Below are 16,039 nucleotides of genomic sequence, written 5' to 3'. Positions count from 1 at the left end.
CCATCAAGAATAAGTACCTTCTTCCGAGGATTGATAATCTTTTCGATCAGCTTCAGGGTGCCACTTGCTTTTCGAAGATTGACCTCAGATTAGGCTATCACCAATTAAAAGTAAGGGAATGTGATATGCCAAAGACAGCTTTCAGAACCAGATATGGTCATTTTGAGTTTTTAATCATGTCATTTGGTTTGACCAATGCACCTGCAATATTCATAGACCTTATGAATAGAGTCTTCAAACCTTATTTAGATACGTTTGTTATCGTCTTCATTGATGACATACTAGTTTATTCAAGGAATGAAGAATATCATGCTAGTCATCTCAGAACAGTTCTTCAGACTTTGAAAGATAAGGAGTTGTATGCCAAGTTCTCTAAATGTGAGTTTTAACTTAAGTCTGTGGCGTTCCTAGGCCACATTGTGTTCGGTGATGGAATTAAAGTTGATACTCGAAAAATTGAGGCAGTGCAGAATTGGCCTAGACCCACATCTCTAACTGAAATTAGGAGTTTCTTGGGTTTAGCTGGCTATTATAGAAGGTTTGTAGAGGGGTTCTCGTCTATTGCATCTCATTTGACCAAGTTGACTCAGAAGGCAGTGAGATTTCAATAGTCTGAAGCTTGTGAGAGGAGCTTTCAAGAATTAAAAAAGAGGTTGATTAAAGCTCTAGTTTTGACGTTATCGGAAGGTACTCGAGGTTTTGTGGTGTATTGTGATGCATCTAGAGTTGGTTCGGGTTGTGTCTTAATTCTGAATGGCAAGGTTATAGCTTATGCCTCCAGACAGTTGAAGGTTCATGAGAAAAACTACCCAACCCATGACTTACAGTTGGTTGTTGTAATATTTGCCGTTATTATTTGTATGGTGTGCATGTCGACATATTCACTTATCACAAGAGCCTTCAATATGTGCTTACTCAGAAAGAGCTTAATCTCAGACAGAGGAGGTGGTTAGAATTACTTAAGGACTATGACCTGAGTATTCTTTATCACCCAGGTAAGGCTAACGTTGTTGCTGATTCCTTAAGCAGGTTGTCTATGGGTAGCACCGCCCATATTGAAGAAGGAAGAAAAGAGTTAGTAAAAGATGTGCACAGACTGGCATGCCTGGGAGTCAGACTTACAGATTTCACAGAAGGAGGAATAGCGGTGACGAGCGTAACCGAATCATCACTAGTGTCAGAAGTGAAAGAGAAACAAGATCAAGATCCCATTTTGCTTGAGTTGAAGGCAAATGTTCAAAAGCAAAGAGTATTAGCTTTTGAACAAGGGGGAGATGGTGTTCTGAGATTTCAGGGTAGATTGTGTGTACCCATGGTAGATGGACTCCAAGAGCGAATTATGGAGGAAGCTCATAGCTCCCGATATTCCATTCATCTTGGTTCCACAAAGATGTATCAAGACTTGAGAGAAGTTTATTGGTGGAATGGCATGAAGAAGGACATTGCAGAGTTTGTTGCTAAGTGTCCAAATTGCCAACAAGTGAAGGTCGAGCACCAAAGGCACGGTGGTTTGGCTTAGAGGATAGACCTTCTGGAATAGAAGTAGGAAATGATCAATATGGATTTCATCACGGGGTTGCCAAGGTCTCGCAGACAACATGATTCTATTTGGGTAATTGTCGACAGAATGACAAAGTCAGCTCATTTTCTACCAGTAAAGACTACCCTTTCAGCAGAAGATTATGCCAAGTTATATATTCAAGAGGTAGTGAGACTTCATGGAGTCCCAATCTCCATTATTTCAGATAGAGGTGCACAATTCTGGAAATCTTTTCAGAAAGGCTTGGGTTCGAAGGTGAACTTAAGTACTGTCTTTCATCCTCAGACTGATGAGCAAGCAGAGCGTACTATTCATACTTTAGAAGATATGTTGAGGGCTTGTGTGATCGATTTCAAAGGTAATTGGGATGATCACCTACCTTTCATTGAGTTTGCCTATAACAACAGTTATCACTCTAGAATCCAGATGGCTCCATATGAAGCTCTTTATGGGAGAAGATGTAGATCTCCTATTGGGTGGTTTGAAGTTGGTGAAGCAGGGTTGATTGGACCAGATTTAGTTCACCAAGCGATGGAGAAGGTGAAAGTAATTCAATAGAGGTTGAAAACGGCACAGAGTCATTAAAAATCCTACATTGATGTTAGGAGAAGGGCGTTAGAGTTTAAAGTGGGCGATTGGGTATATTTGAAAGTTTCACCCATGAAGGGTGTTATGTGGTTTGGTAAGAAGGGAAAACTTAGTCCCCGGTATATTGGACCTTACCGCATAGCCAAGAGGATTGACAATGTTGCTTATGAGTTGGAGTTACCACAGGACCTAGCAGAGTTTCATCCGGTATTTCACATCTCCATGTTGAAGAAGTGCATAGGCGATCCTTCATTGATCCTGCCTACTGAGAATATCAAGTCACGGATAGCTTATCTTATGAAGAGATTCGGGTTCAAATTTTAGACCGCCAAGTTCGTAGGTTGAGAACGAAAGAGGTATCCTCAGTCAAGGTCTTTTGGAAAAACCAATTTGTTGACGAAGCTACTTGGAAAACCAAAGAGGACATGAAGAAGAGGTACCCATATCTCTTTGAATCCGAAGAAAATGCAGATTAAGGTACTAATTTCCTTCTTAGTGCTCTTTGAATTATAGAGAGCATGTTGTTGTTGTTGTTATTGCATGATTTCTTGGTGGGTGTTCGAGTGATGTTACACCCTTAGCCTTTTAAGAGTAACCTCATTCGAGGACGAATATTCCCAAGTGGGAGATATTGTGACATCTTGCAAGTTGATAACTAGGAAGAAGCTTAAAAATTGGAAATTTTCACTTTTGGAAAGAATTTTAAAGTTCTGGGAATTTGGTTGAGTATGGGAAAAAGGTGAGTTTTTGGTCAACTTTGACCAGCCATAACTCCTATCTTAGGATGAGTTAGGTGTAGTTCCAGTCATGATTACGAATCTTGTGGAATGATCTTTCCAACGCCACCTAGTTTGCTCGATTCTGAGTCCATATGAGCCAGTTATTCCCTTTGAAAGATGCCAGTTGGCCTGCATCTTATTATAATGCAGACACAGGTACCCAGGATCAGCATTCAGCACGCCGTTGATCCAGCTGAGCACTTCAGAGTCAGTGATGAGCTTCCTTGCTTTCCGGAGGACTCAATTATTTTGTGTTCTTAGTTTTGTTTTATTAGGGTGTTGCGGGGTCTGTCCCAACATCCATCTCAGTATTTTAGAGGCTTCATAGACAGTTAGTTTTGAGTCTCTCATCTATGCATATATGTAAATATTCTATTTTAAGATTCGAGTTTCCTTTGTGGCCAGATTTTTTTAAGTTATGTTGTTTTATGTCCTTGCATTGCATGGAGTTATTCTGTTGAGTTAGATTTCCGCTTAGTTAATAAAGCCAGGCCAAGGGTTCGCTTGGGGCCAGCAATGGTCTCTGGGTGCCAGTCCCGCCCAGGGTGTAGGTTCGGGGAGTGACAAATCCGGGCAGCAAAAGAGAAATCTGAACCGGTCTTCTTTCCAACATAAGCAGAAGGGACCTGCTCCATTATCTGCTAGTGCACCTGCACCGAGAAACAAAGGTGAGTACAATAGTCAGAATTCACAGCACTTCAGGGCTAGACCTGCCCAATCTCAGGGTAGTGTGACACAAGGAGGTAACTAGGCTCCTGCATGTGCTAGTGTGGTAGAACCCACCTAGGTAAATGTAGCGATGGCTCCACGGGTTATTTCAAGTGTGTACAAGAGGGTCACTTCATGAAAGAGTGCCTTAAGAACTGCCAAGGAGATGGAAATCAGGGCAATAAAGTCCAATTTTCATCAGTTGCTCCACCAGACAGGGTTGCACCTAGAGGAGCTACTTCCGGTACTGGCAAAGGAGCCAACCGCCTTTATGCGATCACTAGTCGTCAAGAGCAAGAAAATTCTCCAAATGTTGTCACTAGTATGATCAAAGTCTTTACTCTTGATGTTTATTCATTGCTAGACTCAGGAGCAAGTTTATTTTTTGTGACTCCTTATGTTGCAAATAATTTTGATGTTCTTCCTGAGAAACTTTGTGAACCCTTTTGTGTTTCTACACCTGTTGGGGAGTCTATTCTAGCTGAACGAGTATATCGTGATTGTGTCATTTCTATCAATAACAAGAACACCATGGCTGATTTAGTTGAGTTAGACATGGTAGATTTCGATGTCATTCTATGTATGGACTGGCTTCACACCTGTTATGCCTCCATTGATTGTCAAACTCGAGTTGTTAGGTTCCAAATTCCTAATGAGCCAGTTATAGAGTGGAGTAGCAGTTTAGCAGTACCTATGGGTCGTTTCATTTCGTACCTTAAGGCGAGAAAGTTAGTTTCCAAGGGGTGTGTCTATCACTTAGTCCGAGCTAATGACTCTAGTGTTGATATATCTCCTATAAAGTCAGTTTCAGTAGTAAAAGAGTTTTCAGAAGTCTTTCCTGATATCTTCTCGGAGTCCCTCCTAAGAGAGAAATAGACTTCGGCATAGACATTCATCCAGATACTCGTCCTATATCTATTTTGCCATGTAGAATGGCACCAGCAGAGCTGAAAGAGCCAAAAAAGTAATTGAAAGATCTCTTTCATAAGGGCTTTATTTGACCAAGTGTCTCACCTTGGGGCGCTCTGGTCTTATTTGTGAGAAAGAAAGATGGTTTCCTTAGGATGTGTTTAGATTACTGTCAGTTGAACAAGGTTACCATCAAGAATAAGTATCATCTTCCAAGGATTGATGATCTTTTCGATCAGCTTCAAGGTGCTACCTATTTCTCTAAGATAGACATCAGATCAGGCTACCATTAGTTGAGGGTAAGGGAATGTGATATTCCAAAGACAACATTCAGGACATGTTATGGTTATTATGAGTTCTTAGTTATGTCATTTGGTTTGACCAATGCACCTGCAATATTCATGGACCTTATGAATAGAGTCTTCAAACCTTATTTAGATATGTTTGTAATCGTATTCATTGATGACATACTAATATATTCCATGAATGAGGAAGATCATGCTAGTCATCTCAGAATAGTGCTCCAAACTCTAAAGGATAGAGAGTTGTATGCCAAGTTCTCTAAGTGTGAGTTTTATCTTGAGTCTGTGGCATTCTTAGGCCACATTGTGTCTGGAGAGGGAATTAAAGTTGATACTCAAAAAATAGAGGCAATGCAGAATTGGCCTAGACCCACATTTCCAACTGATATTATGAGTTTCTTGGATTTGGATGGCTATTACAGAAGGTTCGTAGTGGGGTTCTCATCAATTTTATCCCATTTGACCAAGTTAACTCTGAAGACAGTGAAGTTGTAATAGTCTGAAGCTTGTGAGAAAAGCTTTCAAGAATTGAAAATGAGGTAAACTACTACCCAGTGTTGACCTTGCCAAAAAGTACTCAAGGTTTTGTGGTGTATTGTGATGCGTCTAGAGTTGGTTTGGGTTGTGTGTTAATTCAGAATGGCAAAGTTATAGCTTATGCCTCCAGACAGTTGAAAGTTCATGAGAAGAATTACTCAACTCATGATCTAGAGTTGGTTGCCGTAGTATTTGCTTTGAAAATATGGCGTCATTATCTTTATGGTGTTCATGTGGATGTATTCACTGATCACAAGAGTCTTCAGTATGTGTTTACTCAGAAAGAGCTTAATCTCAGACAAAGGAGGTGGTTAGAATTACTCAAGGAATATGACATGAGTATTCTTTATCATCCAAGTAAGGATATTGTTGTTGTTGATGCCTTGAGCAGGTTATCTATGGGTAGTACTGCCCATCTTGAGGAAGAAAAGAGAGAGTTAGCGAAAGATGTACATAGACTTGCATGATTGGGAGTTCGACTAATGATTTCCACAGAAGGAAGAGTAGTGGTGATGAATGGGGCTGAATCATCCTTAGTGTAAGAAGTGAAAGAGAAACAAAATCAAGATCCTATTTTGCTTAAATTGAAGGCAAATGTTCAAAAGCAAAAAGTATTGGCTTTTAAACAAGGGGGAGATAGCGTATTGAGATATCAAGGTAGGTTGTGTGTACCAAGGTGGATGAATTCCAAGAGAGGATCATGGAGGAAGCGCATAGCTCCAGATATTCCATTCATCCGGGTTCCACAAAAATGTATTGTGATTTGAGAGAAGTTTATTGGTGGAGTAGTATGAAGAAGGGCATTGCAGAGTTTATTGCTAAGTGTCCAAATTGCCAACAAGTTAAGGTAGACCATCAAAGGCCCGGTGTTTTGGCTCAAAATATAGAACTTCCAAAATGGAAGTGGGAGATAATCAATATGGACTTCATCATAAGTTTACCAAGGTCTCGTAGGCAGCACGATTCCATTCGGGTAATTGTCGATAGAATGACAAAATCAGCCCATTTTCTACCGGTAAAGACTGCCCATTCAGTAGAGGATTATGCTAAGTTGTATATCCAAGAGGTGGTAAGTCTCCATTATTTCAGACAGAGGTGCACAATTTACTACACAGTTTTGGAAGTCATTTAAGAAAGGCTTGGGTTCAAAGGTGAACTTACGTACTGTTTTTCATCCTTAGACGGATGGTCAAGCAGAGCGCACTATTTAGACCTTGGAGGATTTGTTAAGGGCATTGTGTGATTGATTTCAAAGGTAGGGATGATCACCTACCTCTTATTGAATTTGCTTACAACAATAGCTACCACTCTAGCATCCAGATGGCTCATTATGAAGCTCTTATGGGAAAAGGTGCAGATCTCCTATTGGATGGTTTGAATTTGGCAAAGCAGGGTTGATAGGACCAGATTTAGTCCATCAAGCTATGGAAAAAGTGAAAGTCATTCAAGAGAGTTGAAAATGGCGCAAAGTCGTCAGAAATCCTACACTGATGTTAGGAGAAGGGAGTTAGAGTTTGAAGTAGATGAATGGGTATACTTGAAAGTTTCACCCATGAAGGGTGTTATGAGTTTTGGTAAGAAGGGGAAGCTTAGTCCCCGGTATATTGGTCCTTACAGAATATCCAAGAGGATTGACAATGTAGCTTATGAGTTAGAGCTACCACAAGAGTTAGCAGCGGTTCATTCAATATTTCACGTCTCCATGTTAAAAAAGTGCATGAGAGATCCTTCACTTATCATACCAACTGAAGATATTGGAATCAAGGATAGCTTATCTTATGAGGAGATTCATGTNTGTAGCTTATGAGTTAGAGCTACCACAAAAGTTAGCAGCGGTTCATTCGATATTTCACGTCTCCATGTTAAAAAAGTGCATGAGAGATCCTTCACTTATTATACCAACTGAAGATATTGGAATCAAGGATAGCTTATCTTATGAGGAGATTCATGTTCAGCTTCTAGATTGCCAAGTTCGCAAGTTGAGAACAAAGAAGGTAGCATCAATCAAAGTTCTTTGGAGGAATCAGTTTGTTGAGGAAGCTACTTGGGAAGCTGAAGAAGATATGAAGAAGAGGTATCCACATCTCTTTAAGACCGGAGAAATTCCAGATCAAGGTACTATTCTCTTCTTAGTACTCTTTAATTTATAAGTTGGCATGTTGTATTTGCATTGCTTGTTGGGTGTTTGAGTTGGATGTTAGAAGTTACACCCTTAGCCTAGTAAGAGTAATCTCATTCGAGGACGAATGTTCCCAAGGAGGAGATATTGTAACATCTCGGTAATTGAAAGAACTAGAAAGAGTTAGAATTGAAAATAGGCATTTAGGAAAGAATGAAATATCTGGAAATTTGTTAAGTTATGTTAAGTTTGGGTTTTTGGTCAACTTCAAATGACCATAACTCCTAGCTCAAGATAAGTTAGGTGTGCTTCCAGATACCGTAGGAAAAATCTTGGAATTATCTTTCTAACGCCACCAAGTTTGTGCGATTCCGAATTCGCATGAGTGAGATATTCCCATTGGAATTTGGGTAGTTCAAATAAGGAAAGTGTAATCCGAATTTTTGAAGGGTAGTTTGGTCTTTTCCCTACCAAATTACTTTAATTCGTTTTTAGGAGTTTAATTGGGGTCTAAACTAAACTTGGTCAGTTTACGCTTTTGAAAACTAAGTTAGGGTTTTGAGAGAAGAGAAAAGAAGAGGAGAAACGAGGAGAAGAGCAACAATCGTCAAGTTCTTCAAGAATTGCTTGTGGATTTTGTCAATGGGTGATCCCTACGAGGTATGTGAGGCTTTCATAACGTTGGGTTCGTTCATCCATGTGCCAAACATGTTTATTTCAGTGTGAATCCATCCTAAAAGGGTTGAAAGTTTGATATTCTTGATATGTATTCTTGAATTTGATATCGTTCTTGAATTGAACTGAGAATGAGAAGTTTCTAAGATCATTACGTCGAATTATACAGTTGTTTTGAGTTAGGTTCTTAGGTACAATTGTTGGGTATCTGAATCTAAAGAGAAGTTGGGAAAAAGAACCTAGTTGGGCGAATTGGGGCTGGAAAACGAAGAAGAAAAATTATCGGGCGAATCTGGATACCAGGTCCGTGTCACGGACCTGTTCCTCAGATTCAAAAAAATCTTTCTCATGTCGCGGAGTGGTCACAGACCATTCTGCCTCAAAAATTATTTTCGCGAACAAAAATTTAAATACATCTCTGCGTCGCGAACTTGCTTCCAGATAGTGATTATTGATTTTTTCTCGTCTTTAACTATCTAAAAACACTCATAAACATCATGAGATCGTTCCTATCACAAATCACAATCCTTGAATCCATAATTCAATTCAAGGAAAGTTAAGAGTCAAGTTAAGAGAAATTCATAAAGTTTTCCAAAAGTCTTTTACAAATGTTTTAACTTTGTTTTACGACTTAAGCTTTGAGTTGAGTAAAGAGTAAGAGCAAAGTTCATTTCTTCAAAGATTATACGAGAACTAAGTATTTCCAAGAATTAAAAATGTTTTCACATTTGAGCAAGAAAAGTTTTGAGTAATTATCTCAAACCAAAGAAAGAAGTTTTGTTTTTAAAATATATGAGCTGAGTATATTTTGGGAGTAGTATTGAGCACCGACATGAGGACGCGTGTTCATAATAACTCAAGTCTCCATAAATCATGTAGCCATCATGGGTAGAAAGGATCATACTTTGTAGATGACTCATTAGTGCTTTTTAGCATAGACTAGTGGATCCACTTAGCTAAGGCGTTCTATATGACGGCAAAGTATAGGATAGTTCTGGCAGCGTGGACAAGACGATGTATCATCACTTAGGCTCATAGCGGTGGTTGTCGGTTAGAGAAACTCCCACAATATTAAATTACTTTACAAGTAAACTGAGTTGTTATTGCATTTCTTTAACAAATTGAGTTGTTATTACTATTTTAAATGCTTTGTATAATTGCACCATTATTGTTGTTTACTTTACATTTGAGTTAAGTTATTCATGAGTTGAGTAAAGCCAAGGTAAGTGTTTCTTTCAGATTCCCTCCAAGCTTATGTTATGTTTAGTTTTTCCCTCGTATACTCGTACATTCAATGTACTGATGTCGTGATGTCGTTTGGCCTGCATTGTTGTTATGATGCAGACACAGGTAACCATGATCAGCATCTAGTGCCTAGTTGATCCAATTGAGCATTCTGAGTCAGTTGGTGAGCCTTTTTGCTTTCTGGAGGGCTTTTTTTTATCATTTGCTTTTAGTATTTCATTTGTTATGATGAATGGGAGTCTTGTCCCGACATCTCTCCTTGTTTTAGAGGCTTCATAGACACTCAATAGTTCAGTTGTCTTTACATTATTATTTCATATGTTAAGACGTGAGTAGCCATTTTGGCCAACTTGAATGTTTGACCTTTAAACGTTCTAAGTTATTTTATTAAACAATTGAGTAGAAGTGCATTTGATCATTGTAAAAATGCTTAGAGTCTTCCGCTGAGTAAGTAAGTCAAGTAAAGGGTTCGCTTGGGGCCAACAATGGTTCTCGAGTGCCAGTCTAGCCCAGGGTGTAGGCTGGGGGCGACAAATACCATCATATACTGGCATGGTATTATTAAGTATTGTTTCATATAATCAGTAACACTCCTCAAATCATGCATGATACAATCAAAATATATTAATATACTATTGTGATAGCACAAAGGTTTCTTTCCATCATTCATTCACAATACTACTTATTTATTAATGATACCATAACAATATATACATATATTGCATGTTATGGAACCATTAAGATTTTTCACATGCATATATATAATTATAGCATGGTATCATTGACTAATGAACAATCTTTCAAGGGAGGAACTCATAATTTATCAATGATACCATCATATACTGACATGTTATCATTAAAGACTATTTCATATAGTCTGTAACACTCTTCAGACTGATAACATCATTATATATGAATATACTATTGTGGTAGCACTAAGGTTTCTTTCATTCATTTATTCACAAAATTACTCATTCCTTAATGATACCATAACATTATATTCATATATTGCTATGGTATCATTAAGGCTTCCTACAACCATTCATGTACAACCAACTCATTTCTCAATGATACTACCACATTATATATATATATATATATATAATAGCACGGTATATCATTGACTAATAAGCAATCCTTCAAGGGAGGGACTCATAGTTTCTCAATGATACCATCACGACATATCATAAACTGACATGGTATCATTAAGGATTGTTTCATATAATTAGTAACACTTTTCAAATTATGTATGATACAATTACAACATATATCTATATACAGTCATGGTTTATTGAGATTTAGTTCAGTCCTTCGATGAGACCTTCATGATACTATAAGTATATTATTATGGTATCATTGACGTTTACTTTAGTTCTTTAACGAGACTTTCATAATATCATCACTATATATATATATATATATATATCTATTTACTATCGTGGTATCATTCATGAGGATTGCTTCAATCTTATTTTGAGATCTTCATGATGTTGTCGCATTATCATTACATTCATACTTTTATGGTATTGTTGAGGTTTGCTTAAGTCCTCAACTATACCAGTCACAGTATATCATTGAGGACTCATAGCTTGTGTTTGTTGCATTTTTCATTGTAAACTGATATGAAGATACATTGATATGCCCTTTCCCCCACCCCCACCCCCACCCCACCCCCTAAATAAAGAATCGGATGATAGCATAATCTTGAAAACTTAATGATCAAATTTGATTGTGCATCAAATTTTTGTACAGGGAACCTTTATGTGAGGACACACAATTAATTTTTTGTGCAGGAAACCTTTATGTGAGGACTTACACGATTGATAATTGATTTACATATATATATACTAGAGAGGTATGGCCCGTGCACACGGGCCCAACATTGTAAGTTTTTTCTCCATAAATAATAAATTTAGCTGTATAAACTACAAATTGCAAAGAAATAATTTATTCAAGTAATGTCGATGTATCAGTGAAAGAGATGATCAAGTAAGAGCAGACATGGTCAAAGTAATTTGAAATATTCTGTATTTACAGCATATCATTTCATGAAGAACATCAACTTTTCAACTCTTTGTACATATCTACTTTTCTGCGCCCAAACATTAGTACCTGTTGTTCCTGCAAATTATTGAAAAGTGAACACCAGAAGTAGTCAACACAAGTTTCTGTTGAAGTCTATCAAGGTCAATTTTCATCTTTATGCATGTGAAATTGTACTGAAGGAATGATAATCAGAGAATCTGAAATCAATCCTTTTCCATGATTTGATATGTTCTGTTTTTAGAACTTGATTGTTTTTTTGATCACTTACCTCACTCAACAGTACAACTGTTAAAGAGAACAAGGATCCAAAAGTAGTATGGTAAGCATTCCAAATGTCTTTGCATCACAAAGGAGTCAAATTCATAAAACTTGAACTCAGCAGACTAAATCAGGAAGTTACATACTTAATAGGTTAAATAATTGATTACAATACGGATGAAACTGATAATTTTAGTTGTTGGTCAAACAAAAGAATGACCACTATGATTTCTTCCCAAAAAAAATCAAAATGTACGTATGTAATGTATCAGTAAATCACTTGAAGCCTACAATTCACACCATTCCACAGAAAATTAGAGATATCGTGAATCGGGCCAGGAGTAGCACCAATATATTAGGAGTTATTGATAGCTAAAAGCAAATAAATCTACAGAAATCAAAGAATTTCATAAAAAATTAGTGAATTGGACCAAGAATAGCAACAATGTACAAAGAGAACACATTAAGATAAGTATTAGACTTTATTTCTTACTTCTCAATATGAGATACCAACATATTGGTAGAGTAAGCAGTTTCAGATAGGACAAATTACACCTCAAACTCACGATTTTAACAGAAATTTAATAAAAACGTCATACGTTGCCTTAATTTTTCAATACCATTGAATCATGGTATGATAGTTCAAATAAGGTTCATTCTAACACCAAGTAAACAAATGTGACAAAATTCAATATCCCAATTCAACTAAATGAGTGTTCATTTTCGATCCAAGATATATGTCCTTTGAATATGAAGCATAATGTAGAGAATAGAATGGCAAAAGAAATACCGAGGATTAACGTCCATGATAAGTGATAAACTTGATAGTAGATAGTTGTAGAAAAACAGTTAAACAAACTTGTTGGCAATCTTCCTTTCACTGGAAAATTTCGTCAAACACACTGGTCACTTCAATCCTCTTCGCTTGTTGTTACTACTATTTTTATCCGATAGGAACTCCCGAGTCTAGAATCCACAAAGAAAAAACATGAATAAAGAGGAAATTTTAGCATTAAAAAACAAACACTAACCGCAAGAGAAGTGATGTATAAATTTCATAGCCTAAGATTATAATCACTTTTTTTTTACAATCAAAAGATTAGACTCTGCACATTTACAACATAAACAGATCTCAAATATCAAACCAGCACTGTGAACTGAACAAATGACATTATCAACAAGTTCTTTCTAAACATCCATAAAATTTGACTTACAAATCGACTCCAACAGCGGGTAAAGTAGAAAATGTCACATTGCCACTACGGTTGCTTCCTAGTTCAACTCTGGCAGCCTATACATGTACCCAGGAAAGGGTTTAGGGTCGAGCCCTGATTTAAATGTCCAGTTGAAGAAACATCCACCAAATACGGTTCAATTCTCAACTTGCTTCTATCAAACATGCCTGGAATGAGTGGTCTATTGCATATAGTGACAGATTTAGATTTTTCACCAATGAGTGAGAAAATAGATATGTAGTGGTTATGATCTGAATGTGGAATCTAAAGATAAGCGTTAAGAGCTCATTGGTATCTGCTATCTGTTTAAGTACAAATAAAGTGAGCCGTAGAAAATCATATTTAAAAAAATGATAAACTTACTACTATCCAAGCTAACAGCCTGAACAATTTAATACAAAGTAGACAAAAAGTTACATTTTAATCATCATAAAAAAATTTCATGTAGTGAAAAATTACAACAGGCAAAGATGGAATAATATATCACCGGTTGACTTATATGTGTGGCTGAATTATTTTTCTAATTTTCATCCATTTTGATAAAGCTTGTCATTTTTTTATATGGTACTTCCGAAAATCGAGCTATTCAAATAAGAGTTTTTGTGGCTTGTTCAGTATAACCTAAACTTCAATTTTAAAATATCAATATTGAAATGTAACCTAAACTGTCATGCACAAGATCACAACATCAAGAAGAAGATTGTCTAATTTGCTTGAATATCCATAAACAACCTGATAATAAGACGGTCAATCTAACTAAATATAATGATATTAATTGTTATACCTTTCATCGAGGCAATGGAATGCATTCATATCTTTCATCCTTGGTGAAAGAGGGAGAAGTAAAATTTTCCAGTCATCTTTGCTTTTCTTCTGCTCAAGAGGTGCTTAAGCGGCTCTCCAGAAGAATTTTGATTTTCACAACAGGGTTTATCACAACAACAGTGTCACCTCTTGGCTTACCAGATACCTTTCTTCTTACTGCTGCATTTGTTAGAACACCTTTTTCTGCTTGCTATGTTGCTTGGATTCTTCATGTCGGATACTCCAAAAGTAATGCATTTGAAAAATTCAATATGGATGCAACAACGATTTAGGAGAGTCCGAGCCATATAGCCTACTATAACTCTATTGAAAACACTTAAAGTGGTTTATGCAAAATAAGAAAATTTTGAACATATATGGACCAGTCGACTTTCTATCCTAAATACTAAAGTTTTCTATAATTACATTGTGCTACAGAACATTTACCTTGTTCTTCTCTGCACTGCTTGTGCATTTGACACTGAATGAGCCAAAAGGGAACTCATGAAAAATAAGATTGTTAGTTACTGTAATATAGTGGAGAAAAGCGATTTGCTTTCATTACCAGTTGAAGCATCCACAAGGTTTCTAGTGACCCCGAGAACATGATGTTTTTTCCCATCTGCTTGTCCACCCTTGTGCTTACATCTTGCCATATGCTAGAAAAATAAGAAAACAACATTAAAATTAGTCGTCAAATGGATCAATATTAGCATATCTGAAAGGGAAACAATTCAAAGGAGGAAAGAAAACACATGCGCTACTTTACATTCACATGATCTTTTCTCATTTTTTCAAAAATGGAGCTACTCTTAAGATGGAACTATACGTTTGTTCTTTCTCCGAAATCACTTTCGAGTTGTCATTGCTCCACATATAGGCTCTCTTTGTTATTTTCCTAAGTCATTCACAATACAACTCTCAAGTCAAATTAAAAATTCAAAATAAAAATAACTCCAAATATAGCGAGCTCAAACTTTGCACAAATAGAAAAAAATTGACAAATTCTAAAAGAACGAAAACCCACAAAAAAGCTCCAGATGCACTACAGTACTACATCACACGGTCTAGTACATATACATTTTCAAAACATACATCATTATATAACACGAAATTAGGAACATGAAAGTGCGAAATTCTACCATAAACTACTCAAAAAGAAGAAAATACACGATAAAAGAACTAGAAATAAAATAACCAACAGATTGTAACTACAAAAAACGTGAACTTGCAAAGAGAAAAAGAGAAAAGTGAGAAGAATAAAAATGGGAAAATCAATTTTCGAACAACCATGAGTAAATCAAACCAAATTAGTAACATGCAAGAATAAAATCCTACAACAATGCATTCAAAAATCATAAAATCAAATAAATACCAAAAAGTACTGGAAACAAATTAGGAATTGAAGGATAAAGATAGTTATTTTACAATCATCACATATAATACATGTAATCTTTGAAGAGAAAAAAACAGATGCAGAAGAAGGGCAAAAAGACTCACCTGTTTCAAGATGAAAAGAGAAAGGGATAGAGATGATTATACTTTGCAAAGAGAAAGACAATTTATTTTTATCAAAAGCAGAGGTAACTTTAGTTCCTTACACGTGGATATAAAGCAACTATTGCCAATAAAAATGGGCCAGACAGAGCAAAAAATGTAAAGGCTTTCACTGTACACTATAGAATGCTTATATAAAAAGAAAAAATAGTACAATTTAACTTGCTTTTGGTACAATTTTCTTATGCTATGTTAGTCCTCTCCAACTGTCCCTTCTAAATAAGGGTAATATATATATATATATATATATGAGATTACATTGTTTTTATCTGTTGTATTGGAAGATGAAATGATATTACCCAGTCACATGCAAATACTGGAGTAGTATAGTAATACTAAACCATGATATATAATTAATATTACCATTCTATTTTTATGCAATTCTCTCTTTTAGAAATTCTGGCCCATATTTCTGCTGTCTACTCTATCTGTTATTGTGTTCTGACTTCCTGCCTTTCTTCCTTTCTACACTGTTATTAATATTAGTATTTCCTTTGTCCATTATATGACTCATTATCAATTTGAAGAGTCAAATAACTTTTTCTCTAACCTTTTTTTCTTCTAAAAATACTTAAATATGAAAGTTATTATTATTTAAATTTAACTTTAATAAGATTTAAAAGGCATATCAAATTATCGAAGAAGTATGGAAGAGGTGATATGACATAATACGACTTAGCTTCATATTATCGAGGACATGCCCTTAGATAGCAGGGTGTGGAGCAGTGGAGGACACG

At 36.3% G+C, this 16,039-nt stretch overlaps 1 protein-coding gene across 6 annotated transcripts; it reads right to left on the bottom strand.

The window, feature by feature from the left end:
• Positions 1-12,278: 12,278 nt before the first annotated feature.
• LOC125849345 (uncharacterized) lies at positions 12,279-15,543 on the bottom strand. Of its 6 annotated transcripts, XM_049529418.1 has the most exons (4): positions 14,575-15,233; positions 14,311-14,404; positions 13,109-13,205; positions 12,938-12,997 (listed from the first exon to the last, which is right to left on the bottom strand). In XM_049529418.1, the coding sequence occupies exons 1-4, from the start codon at positions 14,619-14,621 to the stop codon at positions 12,984-12,986; spliced, it is 252 nt and encodes an 83-aa protein (XP_049385375.1). In that variant the 5' UTR covers positions 14,622-15,233; the 3' UTR covers positions 12,938-12,983. The 6 variants fall into 6 exon arrangements, 2 of the variants coding, with proteins under 2 accessions (XP_049385374.1, XP_049385375.1); XR_007444606.1 differs by lacking the exons at positions 12,938-12,997; positions 13,109-13,205; positions 14,575-15,233 and adding exons at positions 12,279-12,672; positions 15,457-15,528; XR_007444605.1 differs by lacking the exons at positions 12,938-12,997; positions 13,109-13,205; positions 14,575-15,233 and adding exons at positions 12,279-12,672; positions 15,246-15,400.
• Between the last annotated feature and the right edge of the window lie 496 nt (positions 15,544-16,039).

Source organism: Solanum stenotomum, chromosome 12, assembly GCF_019186545.1.
Source record: "Solanum stenotomum isolate F172 chromosome 12, ASM1918654v1, whole genome shotgun sequence".
Lineage (NCBI taxonomy): Eukaryota > Viridiplantae > Streptophyta > Magnoliopsida > Solanales > Solanaceae > Solanum > Solanum stenotomum.
This window is presented reverse-complemented; position numbering and strand designations above follow the sequence as displayed.

What these genes read in the sequence shown, in the direction of transcription:
- LOC125849345 (XM_049529417.1), bottom strand. Translation starts at nt 14,621, where the DNA reads ATGTGGAGCAATGACAACTCGAAAGTGATTTCGGAGAAAGAACAAAC. An exon ending in ATTTCGGAGAAAGAACAAAC is followed by an intron (nt 14,405 to 14,574) that starts GTATAGTTCCAT and finishes TTATTTTTCTAG; the next exon opens with CATATGGCAAGATGTAAGCA. An exon ending in CCTTGTGGATGCTTCAACTG is followed by an intron (nt 13,206 to 14,310) that starts GTAATGAAAGCA and finishes GCTTATCTTTAG; the next exon opens with ATTCCACATTCAGATCATAA.